At 34.5% G+C, this 24,020-nt stretch overlaps 1 protein-coding gene across 3 annotated transcripts in view; it reads left to right on the top strand.

Annotated features, from left to right (window-relative positions):
• Positions 1-23,740, top strand: part of ZDHHC21 (zinc finger DHHC-type palmitoyltransferase 21) — a 73,259-nt gene extending 49,519 nt beyond the window's left edge. For all 3 annotated transcript variants that reach the window (XM_043964855.1, XM_043964854.1, XM_043964853.1), the window contains 2 exons: positions 14,802-14,845; positions 15,358-23,740. In XM_043964855.1, coding sequence (XP_043820790.1) covers positions 14,802-14,845; positions 15,358-15,490 — 177 coding nt within the window. In that variant the 3' untranslated portion in view covers positions 15,491-23,740. The remainder of the gene's footprint in view (positions 1-14,801; positions 14,846-15,357) is intronic.
• The last annotated feature ends 280 nt before the right edge of the window (positions 23,741-24,020 follow it).

The raw sequence follows: 24,020 nt of genomic DNA, 5'->3' as shown, positions 1-24,020 counted from the left end.
GTTGGAATTTTTTTTTTTCCATCAAATCCCAGTCTACATGGTGTACAGTAAAAATGTCAGTATTGTTGAATATCAACCTGGAAAATATAGGATGGATTTATTGGTTGTTTTTCTTAGTTACTGGGATAGGAAAGGAACAGTGTAACACCTTGGGGGGTTTGGGAGTCAATGGTAGAGCAAGCAGCCTGATGATGCTCTCTCTGATATTGAATTCTTGTATAGCAGGATTCTGTTTCTGACAGCTATCTAACTTTTTGTAGTTTTCATTGTAAAGTGAAGTATTTGTCGTATGTGCTGTTGATTTTGTCTTTTTGCTACTTAGTACTTTTTGCAGTGATTACAAAACATAGAAAAGGTGTTTAATGGCCACTTTGTCAAAACCTAAATTTTCAAAATTTGTTGACATTTTAATTTCATCCTACTTGGACAGGCTCTGTTTTGGATTTTTAAAGATGGTTTTATTTCTTCTTAGCTCAGTTCAACTGAGAACCATCAATTTCTCTTCAGTTAAACAGTAGTTGGTACATAAAGAACTCAGTAAATATTTTCCTGAGAAAATATTAAAGATACCATCTATACATAAATGATTGAACATTAGCTTGGATTTTTCACAAGTGGGCTACCTTGCTTCTCTCTCTCTCTCTCTCTCTCTCTCTCACACACACACACACACACACACACACACATACACATGTGTATATATGTATGCAAGTATGTGATATAAACATTAATCTTCATAATTAAAGTTACCCACCTATACCACAGAATTAGGGTGGTAAATTAGCAGCATTCATTCAATATAATCTCTATAAATTATTGGGTATGGTGAACCCCATATTACCTTTGCAAATGTGAAAAGCATGTTTAATTATGTTGAATACAGTTGTACTTCTTTAAAGCACATTCCATATAGTTATTTCATCTAAAACCTTAAAAGTATTTTAATAATAATCTAGTTTTTTATGAATTATGTTTTTCTTTGACAAAAATAATAAATTTCATAACCCCTGAAAACCTAGAAAAACAGATGAAGCAGTGTTTTTATTTTTGGTGATATTTCAAAAATCAGAATTTTCTGTCTTGCTCTTACTCTGTTTAAATTCAAAATGCCATGTGATATAATATGCAATTCAATAATTCAAGTATTTTCAGTTAAATTTTGTTACCTTGCCAGTGAAAATTAGAACTGTCAATACCTGCATTTTGAAGTATTTCTATTTATATATATATATAATGCATACATATATATATATGAAACTTCATATTTTTATGCTATTATCAAAAATCATTAAAGGTTGAAATGTTTCATCTATATGAAAATATTGTATATAAAACTATATTTTAAATACCTTTATTTGCTCTATGTGATAAGAAAATGTTTCTGGGGCAGCTAGGTGGCACAGTGGATAGAGTACTGACTCTGGAGCCAGGAGGACCTGAGTTCAAATCCAGCCTCAGACACTTGACACTTACTAGCTGTGTGACCCTGGGCAAGTCACTTAACCCCGATTGCCTCACCCCCCCCCAAAAAAAAGAAAATGTTTCTGATTAAATGATAGCTAGCATATAGTGCTTAAAATTTGGAAAGCACTTTATACATGATATCTCATCTGATTGTGATGATGAAGCAGGAACAGGTAAAGCTAATATTATATACTTGTTATTTTCATGCCTAATTTCTGGAGAAAAAAATCAGAATTAAATAAATGTAAATTTCTGATTTATACAGAATTTTTTAAAAAATTAAGCTCTTTAACAGATTACTTTTTTCATATGTCCCTGAGTTCAAGTTTCTGCTCTGACAACTATTCATTACATCTTGTGTAAATTATCTAATCTTTGTGAGCTTCCATTTTTTTCCTTTGTAAAGTACAGATAATATTGCTAGTACTATTTAACCTCATAAGATTATTGTGAGGAAAGTACTTGAATTTTGTCCCCTTTTCAACCCCCCCATTAAAAATAAAGAAAAAAACACCTTTGCAATAAATATGTATAGTCAAGCAAAACAAATTTGTACACTGACCATGTCCAAAAATATAGGTATCGTTTAGCATATTGAGACTATCACTTCTCTGTTATAAATGGTAGGTAAGTTCATTTCAATTTTTAAAATGTAACCTTCTTGTGGGCATTACTATGGTTTTGTCTTTCTTTGTATTTCCCAGGGCTTTGCATAGTGTATGGCACTTAGTAAGTGATGTTTATTGAATTTATTAAGTACTTATATTGTTCCAGATGCTGTTTTAGACACTGAGAATATAAAGAAAAAAATGCAACAGTTTCTACCCTCAAAGAAACTTTAAAATGTCGAGGAGGAGTAAGAAATGGCGCTTTAAGTGAGCATTAAGAGGAGCTAGGGTTTTCTAGTGGTAAAGGGGAGTAGGGGAAGCTTTCCAGAAATGGGGGACATGCCAAGGCATGGAAACAGGTGAGTGAATATTATATACAGCAATAGCATGAGAGAGAATAGAAAAATGCAAACTATTATCACAACAGGATAAATAGTACATAGATGAAGAGAGCAGTGCGTATACTTCAAATGTGCTGTTAGGGGGCAGTTTTTGTCCTCTCCTTGAGCTGTGAGCAAACAGCTTGTACTCGAAATTTAAAGATTTTATTTTCTTATTTCCTTTCAAAAATCACACTTCCTCTTCATTCTCAGTCACAGTGAACGTTTATTAAGTGCCTGTTATGTGACAGGCACTGTGCTAATAATAGGTGCTAGGGGTACAAAAAGAGGCAGAAGACAACCTTTGCTCTCAAGGAACTCACAGTCAAATGGGGGAGACAGTTAACAAGAAAATACATACAGACAAGCTATGTACAGGATAAATAGGAAATAAACAAAAGAGGCAAGGAACTAGAATTAAGAGGAGTTGTGAAAGGCTTCCAGTAAAAGATGGGATTTTAGTTGACACTCAGTAGGCAGATTTGAGAAGGTAGAGCATTCCAGGCATGGAGGACAACGAAGGAAATGCCTAGAGGCAAAAGATGAAGTGTTTTGTTTGGGGAACAGCCAGGAAACCAGTATCCTGGATCAAAGAATGTATGATGGAGAATAAGGTGGAAGATTGGAAGAGCATAAGGTAGAAGAAGGTGGGAGGGGGCTAGTTGATAAAAGGCTTTAAATGCCAACCAGAGCATTTTATGTTTGATCCTGCAGGTGACAGGGAGCCAGTGGAGTTTATTTAGTGAGGGCAGGGAGGAAAGGGCGCAGAATGACATGAAACTGTGCTCCAGGAAAATCCCTTTGGTGGCTGAATGGACAATGGATTGGAGTAGGCCGACCCTCCAGCAGGCTGTTTCAGTAGTCCAGGCATGAAGTAATTGAGGGCCTAAAATAGAGTGATGGCAGTGTCAGAAGAAAGTAGGGGGCATATTGGAGAGGTGTTGTGAAGGTGAAATCAACAGGCCTTGGAAAGAGTTTGGATGTATTTGGGGGAGTTGAAAGATAGTGAGGAATTAAGAATCACACCTAGATTATGAGTCCAAGAAACTGGGACGATGGTGTTATACTCTGCAGTAACAGGGAAGGTGGTCTGAGGGGAAGGACTTAGGGAAGGACTTAGGGAGAGAAATAATTAATTTGATTTTGAATATTTTTAGTTTAAGATGTCTATTTGACATCCATTTTGAGGTGTCTGAAAGGCAGTTGGAGATGTGAGATTGAAGGTTGGCAGAGAGATTTGGGAAGGATAGATACATTTGAGAATCAAAAGCATGGAGATGGCATTTGAATCCATGGATGCTGATGAAATCTCTAGCGAAGTAGTTTAGAGAGAAAAATAATCAATTCATTGAAGATTTGGAATTTATGAGCACTGTAGTGTTTGTGTTCAGTTTTTCACAGGCATAAGTAAGCTCTGTGCTTTAGAGTTAGTCTTCAGGGAAAAAGATGACTTTCAGTGAAAATGCATTACATTGGGCAGCTAGGTGGTGCAATAGATAAAGTACTGGCCCTGGATTCAGAAGGACCTGAGTTCACATTTGGCCTCAGACACTTGACACTAGCCGTGTGACCCTGGACAAGTCACTTAACCCTCATTGCCCTGCCCCCTAAAAAACAAAAAAACAAAAATGCATTACATTTCTACAATTACAATATTATATATAAAATATAAATATAGTATAATAAGGAAATAATATATAAAATGTTATTTCTTCATTAACTACTAAGTCTTGGTTCCTAATATTATGTTCCTTATCTGCCATATGTAATACTTACTTAGTTAAATTAAAAATATATCACAGAATTTTTTTTTTAATCGGAGACCAAGAATCTAAGAGATCTAAGTCAAAGGCTATATGGTCTATAGCATAGTTCACCAAGAATTCCTTCTGTAGCATCCCTGAAAATAATTGTCAAGTTTCTGTTTAAAGACTTCTAGTGATCAGGGACCCAACTACTTGCCAAGAATCCCATTCCACCTTCAGCCAGCATTAATTGTTGTTTATTAGGGTTTGCATTAGCTCCCAAATTGATATCCATGAAGTGCATGTCTGACCGTATCTGGCCACCCTTGCTAAGTGGCTGTCACCTATCACCTATAAGGTGTGGTAAAATATGAAAGTTTTTACCAGTCGGTTAGGATAACTGAAAGACCCCAGTTTTTGAAGGACCACCCTTTTGGGGAGGAGACAAACAGTCCGCCTGCTGCGCATGTCAGACTGCCTGCGGGGCACTTGACTTCCGGGGTGGAGAGAACGGAAGTAGGGACTTTTGCCTGCTTGGCGGGACTCCTGACGGCGCGGCACAGACAGTCTCTCTCCAAAGGTGGCCTTTTCGGTTTGGTGAGTTTTTATAAGGAATATAGACTAAGCTTAGACTTAAGACGATTTGTATTGTATTTCTACTTTCCTATCCTTCTAATCAACATCACCTTGTGACTACCATAACAATAAATAAAAAGGTCTATCTAGAAAACCAAAAGCTTCTTCCATTTACTAGTCTGGGAGATAAATTAAGGGAAAGGTTAAGTAGGGGAGATTTATGATCTAATATCCAATTTTAAATCTCACAGTTTTGGCGACCACGAAGGGACGTGGATTTAAAATTGGATATTAGATCATAAATCTCCCCTACTTAACCTTTCCCTTAATTTATCTCCCAGACTAGTAAATGGAAGAAGCTTTTGGTTTTCTAGATAGACCTTTTTATTTATTGTTATGGTAGTCACAAGGTGATGTTGATTAGAAGGATAGGAAAGTAGAAACACAATACAAATCGTCTTAAGTCTAAGCTTAGTCTATATTCCTTATAAAAACTCACCAAACCGAAAAGGCCACCTTTGGAGAGAGACTGTCTGTGCCGCGCCGTCAGGAGTCCCGCCAAGCAGGCAAAAGCCTCCTCTTCCGTTCTCTCCACCCCGGAAGTCGAGTCCCCGCAGGCAGTCTGACGTGCGCAGCAGGCGGACTGTTCGTCTCCTCCCCAAAAGGGTGGTCCTTCAAAAACTGGGGTCTTTCAGTTATCCTAACCAACTGGTAAAAACTTTCATATTTTTTTACCACATTTGAGCCCACTGTTTTACCTAGGTTTAGAAGGCAGTGTTAATGTTCTGGTGACTAGGGTAACCAGGTGAATTACTTATTCTGAACACCTTTGACCTGTATCACCTGCTTAGCTTTCACCACCTACTTGTTGCAAATTACTCACCTCTCCATTTGTCTGTGGAATGATCTTTGTAGAATTTGTGTCTGAATCTTGTCACTTGGCTTCTAGAAAAGCTGTGTTGTCTCCACTGAAGTAAGGACTTGCAGCCAAGCACCATACGAACTACTCTATTTGGAAATTAAAGTTCTTAACATTCTAGTTTCAGTCTTTCCAGATTGATTTTACATTTTTTTCTCCTAAAGCACTGTTGTATTTTGGCCAATCTCTCCTCTTGCTGTCCTCCAGAATGCTCTTTTTGTTCACTTGCTGTCTCAAATCCTTAGCCTCCTTCAACACTGAGCTCAGGCACCTCCTCTCACATTAAGATTCTCCTCATCTTCCCCAAAATTACTTGTATTTATATTTAGTATTTACTCACTGATATACTTACTGGGCCCACCCCCAGTAGAAGAATATAAGTTCCTCATGGACAGTTTTATTTTTTGTCTTGGTATCCTTTGTACCTGGAACAGTGCCTAGTATAGGTGCTTAATCAATGCCTGTTAGATTGAATTGAAATTCAAGTCTCTCTGCAATTTATACTCCTTTTTCCTAGTTTTGCAATCAGTCAGTGGCCAAGAAGACCAAGTTTAATCCCCTTTTCCATGATCCCCCTTCAAATACTTCATGACAGGTATCGTGTTCCCTTTACATATTTTCTTCTCCAGAGAAATGTGGAGGTAGCTAAACATGTACAGTTCTTGTAACTGATCTTTGTATAACATGTTTTACAATCGATTTACCATCCTCTTAGAAAGGAATACACTTTAGCTTATACATGTCTCTCCTAAAATGTGATGGCCAGAACTGAGCACAGTATTTTCAGTGTTACCTAGCCAAGGCAAAATATAGCAGAACAGTTATTTCTCTCATTTTGTATACTGTACTTGTCTTAACCTAACAATAGCATTAGTATTTTTCCCATTTATTCATTTGACAAACATGTATTAGTTGTGTACTGTGTGGTAGGTACTGTTTTAGGCACTGGGTATACAAAAAGTATATAAACACAAAAAACAAACCTGATAACATTGATTAATTAAATGACAGTCAGTTAATGGACAGTACTTGATTTGAGAGTTAGTTGCATGATCACAGGCAAGTCACTTAATTCTGAGGATCATTATCCTCATCTATAAAATGGGAATGATGAAATTTAGGGTCTACTTCACAGAATTATTATGAAGAGCAAATGAGATAATATATGTAAAATAATTTGTAAATTTTAGCTATTATTATATTGTTCTTATCTAATTATTACTCTTTCATTCTTTGATGGATTTCAGACAGAAACATTCTGAGGATAAGCCATTATCTTGTTCTTTTTAAAAAAAATTATTCTGGGGATATAGGTGGATAAAATAGCTTCTTTTTGTTATTGAATAATAATCTTAGGATGTAAGCCCACCTTCTCTAGACTCACTGAAAACATCTTTAGGACAATTCCAGTAGCAGGCAGGACAAGAGGGATGATGTGTATTTTTCCTTAGGTTTTATTTTCTTCCAATATGTCTCTATATTTTGAAAATTTTTAAAATTATATTTAGTATTATAACTATTTGGTACAATGACATCTTTTTTTAAAAAGTTATTCTTAAATTTTTATAGATCCATGTCATGACCTAGTACTCACAATTATCTATAGTTCTTTATGTAATGATATTCTGGTTCCAATGCAGATTACTTGTTGTATTTCTAAGGATATTTAGGGGTTTATATACAGTACAGGGATTTGCAAACTATTTGTACATAAAAGAAAATGAGTTCCTGCTGAATACTTCTAGCCACCTGATTTTATCATTCTAGGTATCCAATGGATGCTAAATTTTTTTCAACTAGTGATAGATGGCACAGTTTCCACCATTTTATTATGTAATATGTATTGACCGATAAGTCTGGCCTCCTTAAATATACTTATTATAATTTTTGGTAACAGTGACCTGATCCTAAATTGCTAACAAAAACTACTCCACTTTTATAAACCAGTCTGCATGACTTAGAAATTTATTCAAGGATTTTTTGTGGACATGTTGGTAGGGTTTATATGGCTATTGTTCATGGGGTGCCTTTTCATTCTTTTCTTGAATCTTAACTGTTTCACGTTCCATCCAAATAGAAACTGTTTTCTCTTACATTTTACTTCTTTCGGGAGGAGAGATTTTTTTCCCATAGCTGCTTTGGGATGATGATCCCTTAATTCTGTTAACATTATATATGTTATTTTTTTCAAACAAGTTCTAAATTCCTTTCATCTTTTTTACCAAGCCAAAAATATACCTAAGTTAAAATTAGTATCATCAGTATTCATTAATCTAAATGTGTTCTTCCCATTAAGCTTTGCCTTTAAGGTGCCTTTACTTGACACATAAAGTCTTTTTTTTTTTTTTTTTTCTGGGCAGCGGGGGTTAAGTGACTTGCCCAGGGCCACACAGCTAATAAGTGTCTGAGGCCAGATTTGAAGAAGTCCGGTGCTTTATCCACTGTGCCACCTAGCCACCCCCGACACATAAAGTCTTACCAGGGGAAGACCAAGGTGTTTCCTAATGTCACTTTTGTCCATTGATTTAATTTGGTGGCTAGGAAATTCAGAGCCTTCAGTTTCTATTCTTCCTTGGTGCACATTTAGAATTTTATACTCATTGAGTTCAGATGACATTTTGTAGTTGAGCCATGTAACTCAATGTTATAAATGTATATCACATGAGTGATAGGGTGTTTTAGTACAGCTCCCTTTAAGACTTAAAGCCCATATACTTCTATTAAGGAGTGATGATAAATAGATTCAAATCTAGGCAAAACCATAGCATATTTATTCTGTCTCCCTGAAAAAAAAAGTCAAATTTTGTCAATTGTTGATATTATTATATTGGTGATGTGACAGGTAAAATTAAATGTGTGGTCACCTTACCTGTCTCCTGTGTGGGGAAAGCTAGCTAGGATTTACTTATAAATTAAAAGTTTCAGCAACAGTTTAGGCATTAAGCATTTATTAAAGTATATTAGAGGTTAGTAAAGAGAGAACAAGTGTCTCTGAAAGAATAGGAAAACCTATCTACCCTAGAGGAGAGATCAGAGTTCAACCTGACCTGGTTCTTCTGCCACCCCCATGAGGTTCCAACCACCAACTGACAAAACAAACACACTGATTCAAGCTGATTGGTTGAGGGTGGTCTCATGTCAATGTGAGGTAATTTCTGAACACTGAATCAACCTTAGAAAGGTCAAGCCATGCTCTCTCAGCAGGGGGCCCTGGTAATAATATTCCCATGGTGGTATGTTTTAAATATAGGAGTTTTCAATGTAGATAATAAATATTATAACGTTTTCACAGTGCTTGGATTTATTTTATATATTTTCACTATGTTACTAAGCCATGAGTGCTCAACAAAGTCATAGAAGGAAATTCAGTAGAGCCACCCAGGAATATTTCCAAGTATAGACATCAAACTTGACCATGACACAAGAGATTTGAGTGCTAATGAAGATAAACAGAAAGATAACAGATTATATAAATTTCTAGTTGCGCACATAGTATAAAACAAAAACACTGCACCGTCCAATTAAGACCAAAAAAGAGGAATATATGGAAAGGGGGTTGGAAAAGAAAAGCATATAAAAAATTTAACATTAATCAGTAATTGGAAGCAAGAGATCATTAGTTTATAGAAACATAGGAGTCAAAGGAACACAAAGAACAAAACAAACAATTCTCCATCAATCAAAAAAATTACAGAGAGTTGATAAGTAAGGAAATCAAAGGTGAGAAATCAGCCTTAAGGGAGAATGTAGAAATTTCTGGTCCCTTGTAGAGTCATAAGAAATGTAATACAAAGAAAATGCAAGTTAGATCAAATGAGAAACAGAAAGTGTGTGCAATGTTAATATACTAAGCAACAGAAAAGTTCTGTTTAGGGAAGTGACAAACTTTAGCTTCCCCCCAAAACTGAAAAATATCAGGGCGAGATAAGATTCGATACATTGTTGTATGACTTGGAACCTATGGCATTAGTGACAAAAAACCACCTAACTCACAACATGGGTTAGGCTTTGAAGGGGTTGTTGCTGTTGTTGTCATTGTTGTCATCATTATTGTTTTTGCTACCTTTCCCTGGACTCTAATTGGTGAAAGTTCTGATTAGCCAAAGGTTGAGGCAGGTTAAAGAAAAGCCACTCTGCTTAGTGTTCTATTGGTTGAATTAATAGTTTTGGAATAATCAAGAATGGATATAAAATAATCTACATAGTAAGTCTCACAATTTCCAGGAGAGTAAACTCAGGACTAGCTTTTGAAGACCAGGAAAAGGAAATCTCATCGATTATTTATATTGCCACACACAGGCAGGCAGCTGCAACCTTTGTTTAAGCACATGTGATCCATTGCATGCCATAAGCCAAGCACAGTTCTGAGAACTGTTGTACACCTCCCTGATGCTTCAGGAATAGCAGCATTACTCTTACATCATCAGGCTTTCTCTCTATACCAATTCCTTCTCCTTAACCTACTTAAACCTCCCCATCCTTCAGTTCAGTTAAAAATTTATTCAATGTTATCAAGTGCTTACTTAATAAATAACAGTACCAGACAGTCTTCTAGGCCCTGCCAAAAACACAACCAAAAATAAAACCACACCTGACTTCAAGGAACTTTACCCTGCTAAGGAGGGTAGATACAAAATAATTTGAGAAGAGAGGAAGAAGTAAGGGAGAGCCACAAATAGTGGAATTAATCAAGGCTTTTTGTAGAAAATAGCCCTACAGCTGACCTTTGAAGGGCTACCTATAAAGCACTATGTCTTCCAAGAAACTCAGGTGAAGAAAGCAAGAATTGTGGGTATGGAGACAAGGACTAGCAAGAATAAATCGCACCGTTTGGCTAAAATGTAGAATATGTGAAAAAGATACTTCCCTTGGCCCCAATACCACCTCAAGATTATCATATTCATCTCATTTCATTACCAAAGTAGAAGAGTCTGCACTGAATGGCTTAACTTCCTAATTCTGTTCTCCCTTCTGAGTGGAGAGAGTGGAAATCTAGGTGTAACTGCTCTCTTAGAGGTCACCCTGTCATTTGAAACAGCCCACTTGGTATATGGAGTAATAGAGAATCTAATGGAAGGAACTTAGAAGACCTGGCTTTGAGTAGCTGTTTGACCTTGGGCACAATTCTTCATCTTTCTTCATCTCAATTTCTTAATCTGTAAAAAAAGTCAAGAGCTTTATTAAGAGACTAAAACTTCATCTTAGTTTCTAAATCTATAAAATAAAGGGACTAGACTATGGGATTTCTTAACAGCTGTGCTTTAATCTGAGTTCAAATCTTGACTCTTCCAATTAAGTCATGTGACTATAGGTAAGTCATACTGTTCCTTGTAAGTGACATTCCATCTCCTATCACTGTAACTTAGCATAGACTATTCCTCCATGCCTGGAATACTTTACTTTTTCACCCACATGTCTTGGAACCATTAATTACCTTCAGTAATTACCTTCAGCTCAAATGCCACATCTCCTTTCTCCCAATTGCTAGTACTCAACCCAAATTACTTTCTATATATTTTGTGTTTACTTACCTAGGTAAGTGTTATACTGTCCTCCTCCTCCAATCGAATGTAAGATTGGCAAGGAAAGAATGTGTTTCCTTTTTAATTTTGTATACAAAGTATCTAGTTTGGTACCTGACATATAGCACATATATTTGTTGAATTGAGTTGAACCCCTCCAAACATTAGCTTATCTATAAAATGGAGAAAATAAGCTTGTGACACCTACCTCACAGGCTGCTTTGAGGAATGAGCTTTTGTAAACTAAAGTGCTATAAAACTATTTGTTATCGAGCTCCAAATTGCCAGATCTGATTCTTCTTTCTTATTCCTCATCCTCTTTGATAGTTGTGCAGTATTTGACATTTTTTACCATTGTGGGGTTTTGTTTGTTTGTTTGTTTGGTGAGGCAATTGGGGTTAAGTGACTTGCCCAAGGTGACACAGCTAGTAAGTGTCAAGTGTCTGAGGCCGGGTTTGAACTCAGGTCCTCCTGAATCCAGGGCCAGTGCTCTATCCACTGCGCCACCTAGCTGTCCCCATTGTGTTTTTTAATATCCCGTCCTTTTACTTCCCACACACAACACTCTTGGTTATTCTCCATGTTGACATTTTTATGAACAATAATTATTTTCCAAAACAAATTTAGTGACATTGTCAGTTTTACATATTTTTGCAAATCTTTTTTAATGTTTGCCTTAATAGAAGACAACTAGATTCTTATCTGCTCCTGAATTCAATTTGTTGCATTATGTTATTTTAGTTTAGTAAATAAAGAAATCCAGCCTCACACAGAGATAAATAGTTGGATAAGGGAGGAGTATTTTAATATTCAAATAATATGTTAGTATTATTATGAAAATAGTTGTGACCTCAGTGACCCCCTAGAAATGAACTTGATCTCAGGGAACTCCAGATGTCTGCATACCATACTTTGAGAACCACTGAACTAGACTTCTTTTTCTTATTAAAAAACAAAAAATAGTTTTTGTATTGAGGAGTCTTTAAAGTTGATTGGTTTTACAACATAAACAGCTAATTGAATGACCCAGTCAAATTGTAGGTCAGGATTCTACCTTCCAAAAATTTCCCATTATAATAGTTCTTTTCCATATTGCAATTGTATCACTCTTCTGTGACATGGAATGGCATAGAGATTTTTTTTTAATTATTCCAAGCTACAGGCCTTAAAATTCATCCTCCTTTCCTAAATGTATTATTTGACCTCATAACACTTTATACCTTGATTCCAGAATTTGGCATCTAATCCAACATCTCCATTTTACTGATAAGGATACTTTAGACTGTGAACTCTTTGAGAGCATGGATACCTTTCTTTGTATTCCCATGCTTACTACAGTGCCTAAGACATAGTATGCACTTAATAAATGCTTATTTACTGACAGTGGCTCAGAGAAATCAGTGATTTGTCCCTGTTCACAGTGATAATGGCAAAGCTAGAATTAAAGCCTCATCCTCCTGATTCTTAGCATGAAGCTTTTTCTTTAACAATATACTGATTCAATGCTGATGGGGATGTGGAAAAGTTGGGACATTAATGAACGCGCTGTTAGTGGAGTTGTGAACTAGTCTAGCCTTTCTGGAGATCATTTGGAACTATGCCTAAAGGGCAATAAAACAGCATATGCCATTTGACCCAGAAATACCACAGCTAGGTCTGTATCCTAAAGAGAGCAAAGGAAAGGGAAAAGGACCTATTTGTACAAAAATATTTATTGTGGTGACAAATAATTGGAAATTGTGAGGGTATGCCCATCAGTTGGGAAATGGTTGAACAAGTTGCGATAGGTGGTTGTGATAGAATATACTATTGTTTTATAAGAAATGACAAGTATGATGCTTTCAGAAAAACTTGGGAAGTCCGATGCAAAGTGAAGTGAGCAGAACCAGGAGAACATTGTACAAAGTAATAGCAATAGTGTAAGGATGAACAATTGTGAGAGACTTAGCTACTCTCATTAAGACAGTGATCCAAGACAGTTCCACAGGACCCATGATGAAAAATACTGTCTAACTCCAGAGAGAGAAGTTAGAATCATACTTTTAATTTTTCTTCATTTTTATTATTTTTTGTTTGTTTTTTCTTTTTGCAACATGGCTAATATGGAAAGATATTTTGCATGGCTTTACATGTATAATCAATATCAAATTGCTTGCCTTCTTAAGGGAGGTGTGGCAGGCAAGAGGGAGAGAATTTGGACTAAACTTGTTAAATGATTGTTAAAATTTTTTTACATGTAATTGAGAAATACTTGACAAAATAATTAGAAGTAATTTTAGAAAATACACTGATTCTCCTTGGTGTTTGCTGATATGTTTGGCTGTCTTTATTAACTATTTATTAGAAGTTAAGTATTTTAGTACTTTTTTTACATTTAAACCCATTTTATTCATTAGTCAACTTGTCTATCATAATATAAGGAGCTTCTGAAAGTTAAAGGTCTTTTATGAGTACTACTGGAAGGTGATAGAGGGGGAAATGATCACTGTAACTACATAGGAGAACATGATTTTTATATTGTGACCTCATGTATTGTTGCTGAATTGTGTTATCTTGCAACACTTGATTGGAGGGTCCACGTCATACTTATTCCTAAACACTATAGTTGTAGAAGCATTCCCAGTGTAGAGTAAATGAAGGAACATTCAAATGAACATGTCTGAATTTTAAATACATTATTTTACTATTTTAAAAGATTGATGTTGCTAAAATATTTAAATGTAATTATTATAGAGGATATAGTGAGAGAGGATGGAGTAAGGGTTGGTAAAAGACAGAGACTATTGTAGTAGCAGTTAATGAAATAAATAAAATAACTCTTTAAGCTATAAAAGTTACTATAAAGGATAAATATATTTTATTTACATATTTTAAAGTACTTGTTATAGTTCATCTGGTTAATTATAGACCCACTGCCAATACAGATTAAGTTGCATACCTAGAACCTAATATTTATTTACTCTTAGAGGGAGTTTTTTTTAAATATTTTATTAGAGCTGCCTTGATAGCAAAGGAGAAAATTACAACCTTTTGATAATAAGTTTTAGATGGGAATAAGATATATTCTATACCAAAATTGACTGTCATATTTTAGTATAATTTAACTGACATTGACCAATGAATAGATATCTGTTTGAGGTATTTGTTTTGTTTTGTTTTATTGTTAAGATTTTTGCTGTTAAATATCTCTTCATAATCTTGTTAACAATAGCTTCTCTTTTAAAATGCAGTTACAGTGTTTCTCAAATTATGCCTATTTATTATTTTCTATAGAAAGTGCATTTTATTCCTATAATTTAAAAATAATTTTCAGAGAGGAAATGTAGTAAGATATTATGCCTTAAGACTAAAAATATTATAAGTCTTTTTATGTGAATGTTTTATTGTAATAATAATGGGTTGGTTCTGTTCTTATAATAAATTAAAATTCAATAAGTAGGATTTTAAAAAATCTTTAGTATCTGCATTTAGTTGGTTTGTCTCATTTTGAAAGGTATCAAAACCATAATATTAATAGAGAATAAAAGACTTGAAAACTTTTTCATATATGAGTACTTTCAAATTTTACTTTACAAAATTTCTTATAGGATACAACATCTATTGAAAAGATGTCAAATTGTTGTGAAGAAATGTAAGTATAAAAGTTTCCATCTTTAAAAATTAAAAGGACTAGCAGTTTGAAAGTGTGCACGTGGAGATAGAAATGACAGCTTTTTCTTGCTGCCCTGCCTGAGGTCTTAGAGAGAGAAGCATATCTCCAGCCCTCCAGTTGTGATATTTTTTAATACAGAGTAAATACTGATGATTTTTGTTCTTTATCTAACCAAAGTAAGCTAAATTATTTTGTCCCCAAAGTACATCAAAAGACAGTTGCTACTGTGTTGTTGACATGCATTCTGTTAATCGTGAGATTCTCCTCCGCTTCAAAAGTTGCCCTCGGTTGATTGACGACCCAGATACAATATCTGGTATCCAGAGTTAAGTCTCAGCTGCATGCCATAATGAAAGAAAAGCTGTATTTGTGATGCTGGGACACAATTCATCAGAGTCCAGTAATGGATCCCCAGCCAACCCGCATTGTTTTAGCTGACTGAAGTGCACCATGGGAGTGCTGTCTTTCACTAATAATGCTGTCTTCTGTAGATCGAGGCCCCGAAAGCCATGGCAGCAGACCTTCTCAGAAGTTTTTGGCACTCGTTGGAAGATCCTGTGGTTCATTCCTTTCAGGCAGAGGCAACCACTGAGAGTTCCCTACCACTTTGCCAATCACGTCTAAACAGATGGATGGTGGGCACAGATGGGTCCTCCATGCTGGAAATGCGTTACAGGTTTTATGATAATAGAACTATGACAGTCTTCAAGTCAATTAAAATCCACCCACCAATCTTAGGCATCATAATGTGCCCCAGGCTTTATTTTAATAGTGATCTTGATCCTGTTGTGGGACTGATACAAGATCTATATTTAAGTTTTAAAGCGTGTTTACTTTCAAATTAGCTTTCCACAGGGATTTCTTTAAACTCATTTGTTGTTAAACTCAAAAGGTAATGATTGAGATGAACTAATTGTACTTGGTTTCTTTTAGTACAAACTATTAGTAACTTTATTTTGTGCAAAATTACAGATGTTTACTTAAATTCTGCATTTTCAAATAGTATGATCAGATCTGAATTTTTTCAGGGTTATTTTTTTTTAAACAGACCTTCTATGCAGATTTTCTTTTCTACTGTAATTGTAAATCTTTAATGCCTCCTTTTTCTTTATACTGCATGATATTAACCATACAGCATAGCCCTGAAAACAGGCAGTATATTTTATAAGAAGCAAATTTCTTCCTAATGGTCCCCTCCAAATTTTTCCTACTTCTTTCCCCCAAAAAAGGTCTTTTAAAAGAAAGACTTAAAATTCACATCTTTTAAGTATGACATTTCAAGAAAAGAAAAAAAAAATAACCTGCACATTTTTACTATTAAGGTTATCACACTTGTGTTGATAAAAGATATTTAGGGCAAAGACCAGAAGGAAATAGACATATTTTCTTGTTTTCCACTGAAATTTGTTTTGTTTCTAGTAATTTATGATAATTTCATTTCTACCTTTTCTCACATTATGATTCATACATTTGGAAATATCACTTTAATTTTAATATATATATAGTATATAGAGGAATATATGTGTTCAAAAATAGGCAAACTTTTATCTTCTAATAGAACTACAATTGCTTTTGAGTGTTTATATTTAAGAATATTGACCAGTGAAATATTTTTAATGTATTATTTTATATACTTACTGTTGTTACAGATAAGTAACCAATTTCTGGCTGTCACTAAACAAAACTGGAATTCAATTTTAATTGGCTAACTGAATTAGAGCTTAAATATTATTTTGTGGTTATTGGGGTTCCTTTTTATTAGAAATGGCTACTGTTATGAGATGGACTTAAGATCATTAGGGAAATATAATTGTTTGCAACTTATATTAGCCTTTCTAATTTTTACCAAATTAAAATACGATCATAGTGATAGTCTATGTGGAAGACAGGGATATGGGGGGGTAAATAGCATGTTTTGAGGAGTTACATATGTTTTATTATAGCATTTTTTTAAAAACCACGTTTTACTTTTTGGCATTTTTCACCTGTTTACCTTCTAATATGTTGGTTTTTTGCTTTCTCTTATCTTGCTGTTCAGGTAAGGGGAATCATGAAACAGAAATTTGACATAGCCTGAAATTTCATTATAGACATTGCTTTGAGATATTGTATATAGCCTTTAAAATATTCTGTCGTAAGAGTAATAGCCCAAGAAATATTGGCACCATGTTTTCATGGTCTGAATATAGTGCTTAAAAAAAAACTTATTTAATAGAAGCAAGTGAAGGTATTTATTGGTGCTGACAGGGTACATAGTTTAATATAAAAAATAACCTTGTTGTTCCTGGCCAAGTGCTAAGATAGCACTTACAAGAACTATTTAAATAAAGAATTCATGTGAAACCAGGCAAATAATCAGGATTCTCTACATCCTATATGCTAAACAAATTTTACCTGATTGATAATTGGACACTTGGAGATATGAAGCCAGTTCTAGCCAATACATAAATGTCAGAACAGTTCTTTGTAAGCCAGGACCAGAAGGAAGCAATAGGTCCTCTTGGAGAGCTCACAGATAGGATACATAGGAAGGAGGATATGTTTATACTTTGTACACTGAAGGGAGCCACCCAGGAGGACACCTAGGAGAGAGCTACCATTGCTACTTTTAAATTAAAGTGAAGAAGCCAAAGCATCACTGCCTTCTCAAAGGACAAGGGCTGAGGCTGGTTGGGTTTGGGACCCAGGGTAGAGGAGGTAAGGATTGCTTACATTATGTTCCAGAATAGAATTGAAAGTGTAAAATGGGAGACCTCTCACTCTTTCCTCCTTCTTTCCTGTTCTTCCATCTATATAACTATACTACTCTGGCCTTAACACTATCTCTGCCAGACCCATGGAACACAAACCCAAGGACCAGGCAAGGAATTATATTATTTATTTCAGTGGCAGATGTATTACATATCAGTATATATGTATTTACATACATATATACTCATAAAGAATACATGGAAATACTATATTTTTCAACATTCCCAAATTGTCCAAGTAGCACAAATTTATCCTGTGATTCTTGATATTCATCTATTAGAAAAAATAACTAGAACAGTCTCCAAGGTAGAGCACAAACTCTGATGTTCCCTATGCGCCCTCTTTTGGCTAACTGATGCAATTATATTTAATGACTTGAGAGATTTGTTCTTTTACCTTGGTTGTGACAACTAAGGAACCAAACTTTTTCAGTGATGGAAAACTAAATTTTAACAAAAGCATATAGGGAAAACAGCCTTTTAGAATGAATGTATATATATGTATATGTGAGTTTCCAGTTAATAAGTTATTGTGTCTCACTTAAATATATTTTATATTATTATTTAGTCATGTTTTTATTATAAATTTTCAGATAATATTTCATGGCCATAATCATGATTTTTCTTTTGAGCTAGATACAGTATTGACAATTTCTTAATTCTCAAGAATTAGAAGAATTTTACTTTACTGCAAGATTGCTAATGCATGGAAAAATCTATTAATTTTATTTGATTAATCTATTTGAGGGAGTTAAAGATGAATACTGATACTGCAATTAAATCAACAAGTGTAGGCATTCAGCGCTTTAAAACATTTAAATGATGATTTTTTTCCCCTATCTCTTTTTAAAAGTTTACATATCTAATAAGAAATGTATTCTGTTTTTCATTTTTGTCTTTTCATTGAGAATCTAAATCACTTTAATATTTTTATCTTTAATATTTGATTAATTTATTGTAAGCTTTATATAAATATTAAAACAATATATGTTAAGAACTGGAAAAGAATTACTGGCAGTAGAAAAGATATGATGCCACTAGCATTATGGCTGATAGACTCTGCATGTTGCAAAAAAGTAATTCTTTAGAAATACCTCATTTTTTTAAATGAAATAGAATGTGTCTAAGGAGGTACTAGTCCCAGAAAAGTCATTGGGGTCATTAAAAATAAAGTTTTTACCTTTTTCTAGTGTAAAAATTGGAAAACTAGGCCTCCCAAGTAACAAAACTTATCACTGTTTTTATTTGCAAGCAGATTTACTTATGTAAGATATAATACTTAGCTTAGTGTGTACAAATGTATATGGCACTGCCCTGAAGTACTCAGAGTATATTTATGTCCCAAATTTAGTTTAAAAATGCGAATGAACCAGCTTTCTGTTATGAGAAATCTATTGTTCTATTTAACAATTATGCTGAAAAATTATTTTGGTTGACATAAAGAATTTAAAATTTCAGTTAAATCTTTAATCTTAATTTTTCTGCAAAAATCGTGGTTTACTTTAAAAAGTAACAAATATTGAATATGAACAGGATTTCAGTATTCTTAACTTAGTAAGTTCTTTTCTGGCAGAATTAAATTGAATGCCTTTAAAATTCCATGTCATTGATGACTTTAGTGATGGCATGTTAATTATAACTTTTATTTGTTAAACTTTTCCAAGTTACTTTTACACAAATCACTAGTTTTCGAAAGCTATGTACTTGTCAACTCCATTATTTCTGAATGTGGATCATAAGCTTTTGTCTGACTACTCTCCCGGGCAAAAAGAATAAACGACTTTAAATAATGGCAGTATAGACAGATTGTAGGTTATTCCATTGCTCTTGTATGTATAGGTGTTAAGATTTTACTCTATCAATTGTTTAAAATATATGGTTTTATAGAGGATAATATGGCCCTTAATCATACGGCATTAATATTAATTAGCAAAATTACTGATCTCTGGGATTTTTTCTTCTTTTTCTTTGTTTTCTCTGTGTTTCCTGTGTGACCAAGTTACCAGACTCACTTTAGTAAGTCATAGCTTGTATAGGTTTTAAACATCTGTTTTGAGAATGGATATAAGGTTAGAATTTACTTAGAATTTTAGTTTAATATTTAGAAACATCATATGAAACACTGACAGACATAATCATCATTTGTTTACAATTAGATTTTTACCTGGCTTTCTGTGAGCTTTCCATTATTTGTATATAAAATATTGGCACTTTGAAGAGTGATACCTTAAGTATTAGCGAGTATGTACATATGTTATAATTTTTACTTTTTGGTGTCCTTTGACCATTTAGCTGCATAATAATGTGCATACTTTTTAAAGGCTTATGTTTGTTCTGTTGAATTCCAGAGTCCATCTCCAATTTGCTAAATAGAATTATCCCTTCTAATTCTCCATCTTCAGAACACCACCAAGGTGTTCCACAGAAAGATCACCTGAGAAAGAAGCAAAATGAACTTTCTAGAACCATTGTGATCTTTATTGATTGTAGTATATACCTCACTCAATATTGGCAACTCTGCTTCAGTGAAATGGTCGGCTTTTTAGCATAGTTCTGCCTGGAAAGGGCCTGTTACCTCAGACTTCTGCCTTTTATCATCCTCTAGAACACAAATGCATAATGACATTTAAGTCGCAAATTTATTACTTTTATCTGGTCTTCAGATGTTGTAATATAGTGAGCTAACAGTTATCTGTGCTAATTTGGATCAGAAATGACACTGATATAAGTGTACGGAATACTTCAACTTTTTTTAGCAGTCTTAACTGCCTGTTTCATCAGGGCTTTTACTATGACTGTGAACAAGTGACAATTTCATGAATTCTCTCTGTACCTCCCCACCACATACAGATGAAGCACTAATGAGTAACGAACATTCTTCCCCAAAAGAGGGGTAGCGGGGGTTGAAGGAATCAACAATAAGGAGGATGAAAAGTTTATGTAATTAATAATCAGCTTCCCAATAATGGACTTGTCCATACTGTCTTCTGTCTCACCAGAGAATTTAGTAATTTTGCTCACTATGGAATCCCTTTCAGTTATCCTTCTGCAGCATAGTAAAATTAGTAATTACCCAAGCCAAATATATTTGTTTTACACACTATATGATACTTCAGTAATATATTGAAGAAAAGGCTGCCTACTAGTGCTTTTTCATCACTGAGCTGGATTGACTTGCTGCTGATAGTTACTTGACTGTCAAAGTTCTTATTGCATGTGAACTGTTTCATTCTGGTTAAGATATTTAATATGAGTGAGGAATTTCTGTTGTTGTTTCTCTCCAGCCAGATCAGGTTATCTTTTAGAAATAGTTTTACACTTTAGACTGTACATTGTAGTGATGTATTTCTTAACATGAATTGTGAGGAATAAAAAATAATGTGAATTTTGAAGCTATTTTAACAGAGAGAAGACTTTAATAGCCTCCACAAAGTTAGACTAGAAACAGTGGGACTGTTTCCCAAATGCCAGGAGTCCAGCTTATATCCTCGTTTAGATACTTTTTCTGATCATGCTAATGAACTTGACAAAAAGCCCTTGTCTCTTGTTCTGGCAGAGGTAGAGTCACTGGTTTAGAAACATAGTGATTATTGCTTACTTTTTTTTCTCTGATACTCAATACCTCAAAATCCCTATTCCCTTTGGTATGTTGCAGTAACATTGTAAGAAGTTAGGGCTGTGGTTATGAGAATTACTGAGCATTCTGGGAGAGGTTTGATTTATTGGTAATTTTATACGAATTAACATATGGAAAAATAACATGTTTTTGTGTCTTGGTTTACTCTGAATAAATGCAGGGTTTTGTTTGTAGAATTGTAAAGTGAAGTCAAAGCATACCTATGAATCCCAAGCATTATATATTTGCCAATATGCTTTGTGTGTTTTAACCTGATGGTACTCAAAGTCATTGTTTCCCAACCTCAACCACTAAGATAGATCCTGGTGCTACTTGCTTAGTATTGTGCATCTGATATTTCTAGCTCCTGCACCAAAGAGTTGAAATGTTTTGTTGTTGTAGACTGAAAGATTTTTTCCCCTGTGTGAAGTGACTAAAAATATGTTTAATTTTATAAAAATTTAATTTAATGTCAGATCAGTTTCTATTTACAGGTCCTAATTTATATTCATTGTTGCTTTGGCATAATAAATTTTAAATAGCTCTTCTTCAGACCTTTTTTCCCCCCAGTTAGGCCTGATAGTGATAGATGTTTTTTAATTTAATTTTATTATTCTAATGTAAATTTACTACCTTACAGAGTAATTTAACAAACTGCTTTTAAAATAGTAGAAGCTTTTCATAAGAGTTATACTTTGCTTTTGTGTAATTGAAGAGCTTCATTTTTATTAAAAGAACCATATACCCTAATAGACCTCTATTAAATTATGCTGGAACAGTGTTGTATCATCCAAAGTTTTTCCTATCCATAGTTGAAGGTCACTTTGAAGTTATACCATTTGCCTTGCTATTAAAGACAAAAATTAACTTACACTCTTTTTTTAAAAAAAGGCTCATGTTTCCCTAAGAGGTACCCTCCTTGAGCTAAAGCAAATATGGTATGTGAAAATTCATTTTTACACAGGATATAAATTTGGGAATGGTTATTTACTTTACAGATGGATTTACAGTATAATTCTTAGTGCAAGTTCCTTTAGTGCAGTGCTTTCCAACCTGTGTTCTCCGTGGCCTTGCTATGTGAAAAAGGAGTTCTGTGGTGAAGAAAAAAAAATAGGTGGCTCACTGAAGCTGCAGCTAACTGAACACCTTATCCCTGAAAGAGGAGCAGAGCCATGGGTAAAGATGGAGGAGAGCGCCCTTGGCTAGGAGCTCACAGGAGTCTAAACAAGCCTTTACTGACTTGAAAGGGAATGGGGTCATGTGTGAGCCAAAGTCCAGAGATCCCCAATTCCATCCCACTCCAGCGTACTTAAGGGTATCAAAGTGGCAGCCTATGTGCCACAAAAATGTTCTCAGTATGACTTAATCCTGTTTTCCCTGACTTTTTCACCCACCCCCATTCCCAAGACTCTGGTGCCCAGCATTTTTTTTTTCTGTATGAAAGGTTTCTGAGACCAAATTATTTTAGAAAATAAAACCTTCATATACTAAAAGATAGGATTTGTTTTATAAAAATTAGATGTTACATAAACTTCTGGAACACACTAATAGCATAAAAAGAGGTATATTGTAAATTAAACGAAGATGGAGTTCTTTACTCTTCATCCAGGATAAGGCATTACTTGAACTGGGTGAGTGCCCATTTTTTGTAGGATTATTTCCCTTATTTTTCTTTTCTTTCCATTTTCATCATACAACCAATTAAGTCTCTTAAAAATTTCAGCTGAAATGTTACATCAAGTTTATCAGCATTTATGTTAATAAAATAGACAATCAAATTTAAAATAATGTTTTACATTGTTCTTGGTTAAGATTAATCTTTGCTAAATATAGGTATAGTGTGTGGTATTGCCATGATTTTCCCAGATACCTACTTGAATTGAAAATGCAGGTGGAACCTGTGAATTAGAAGTATTTTAACAGAATCTTGACATCAAATTACAGTGAAATTCTAGGACAAAGTAAGAGCAAACAATATGTCTCTCCAGGTTGCAACATTATGTAGAATGTGTTGCCACCATGTTAATTCCAAGCCAGGTGATTTATTTCTGAATTGTTTGATGTGCCCTCAGTGAGTGTGATGATTTGGGCTAACGTTGAGCAAGGTGGCAGAAATTGCCCCATAATAAGATAAAGGAAAAAAGGACATTTTCAGACTTTTGCAAGGATAGGTTAAACCAGTAGAGGGATACAGTGGGACCAGATTGAAATACCATAACAGAGGTATTGAGACTCGTGCAGATTTAATTTAAGGTATGAGAAGAAGGGTCTCTGTCATGGGGCAGAGTACAGATTGGCCAGTTTATTTGACCATGTTTTATGCCTCTAGAATTTGTCATTTCTTTTTAAATCCTTAATGCCCTATGCCAATCAAATTTGACTGGGAATTGTTAGTGATAAGGCCAAATTTGTGCTGCTCTGAGATACAGAAAATGTATGTCCACTCGTTGTTTGTGTGTGCATATTTGGCATATATTCCTGAGACCATGTTTTAACCGTTTCTATTCTCTAAGTGTCATGCAGAAGTCCTCTTCCTAAAGTCCCTAAAAATAATTTACCAGTCTTGTGTAAAACATTTTGTAATACATTTCATTGTAAATTTGTGTACTGTTTTGCTGCTTTGTTGTCACTACTATAACATGACTGTTAACATAGGGCATTGTATAATAAAATCTGTGCTGGCAATTACTTATAATGCTGATGATTAACAAGGGAGAGACCTGCTTAGAGACTGAGAAATAGGGAGAAGTGGAAGAGGGGAAGGGAAATGGAAGAATCTACCTGGGAT

Source organism: Dromiciops gliroides, chromosome 1 (genome assembly GCF_019393635.1).
Source record: "Dromiciops gliroides isolate mDroGli1 chromosome 1, mDroGli1.pri, whole genome shotgun sequence".
NCBI classification, from domain to species: domain Eukaryota; kingdom Metazoa; phylum Chordata; class Mammalia; order Microbiotheria; family Microbiotheriidae; genus Dromiciops; species Dromiciops gliroides.
This window is presented reverse-complemented; position numbering and strand designations above follow the sequence as displayed.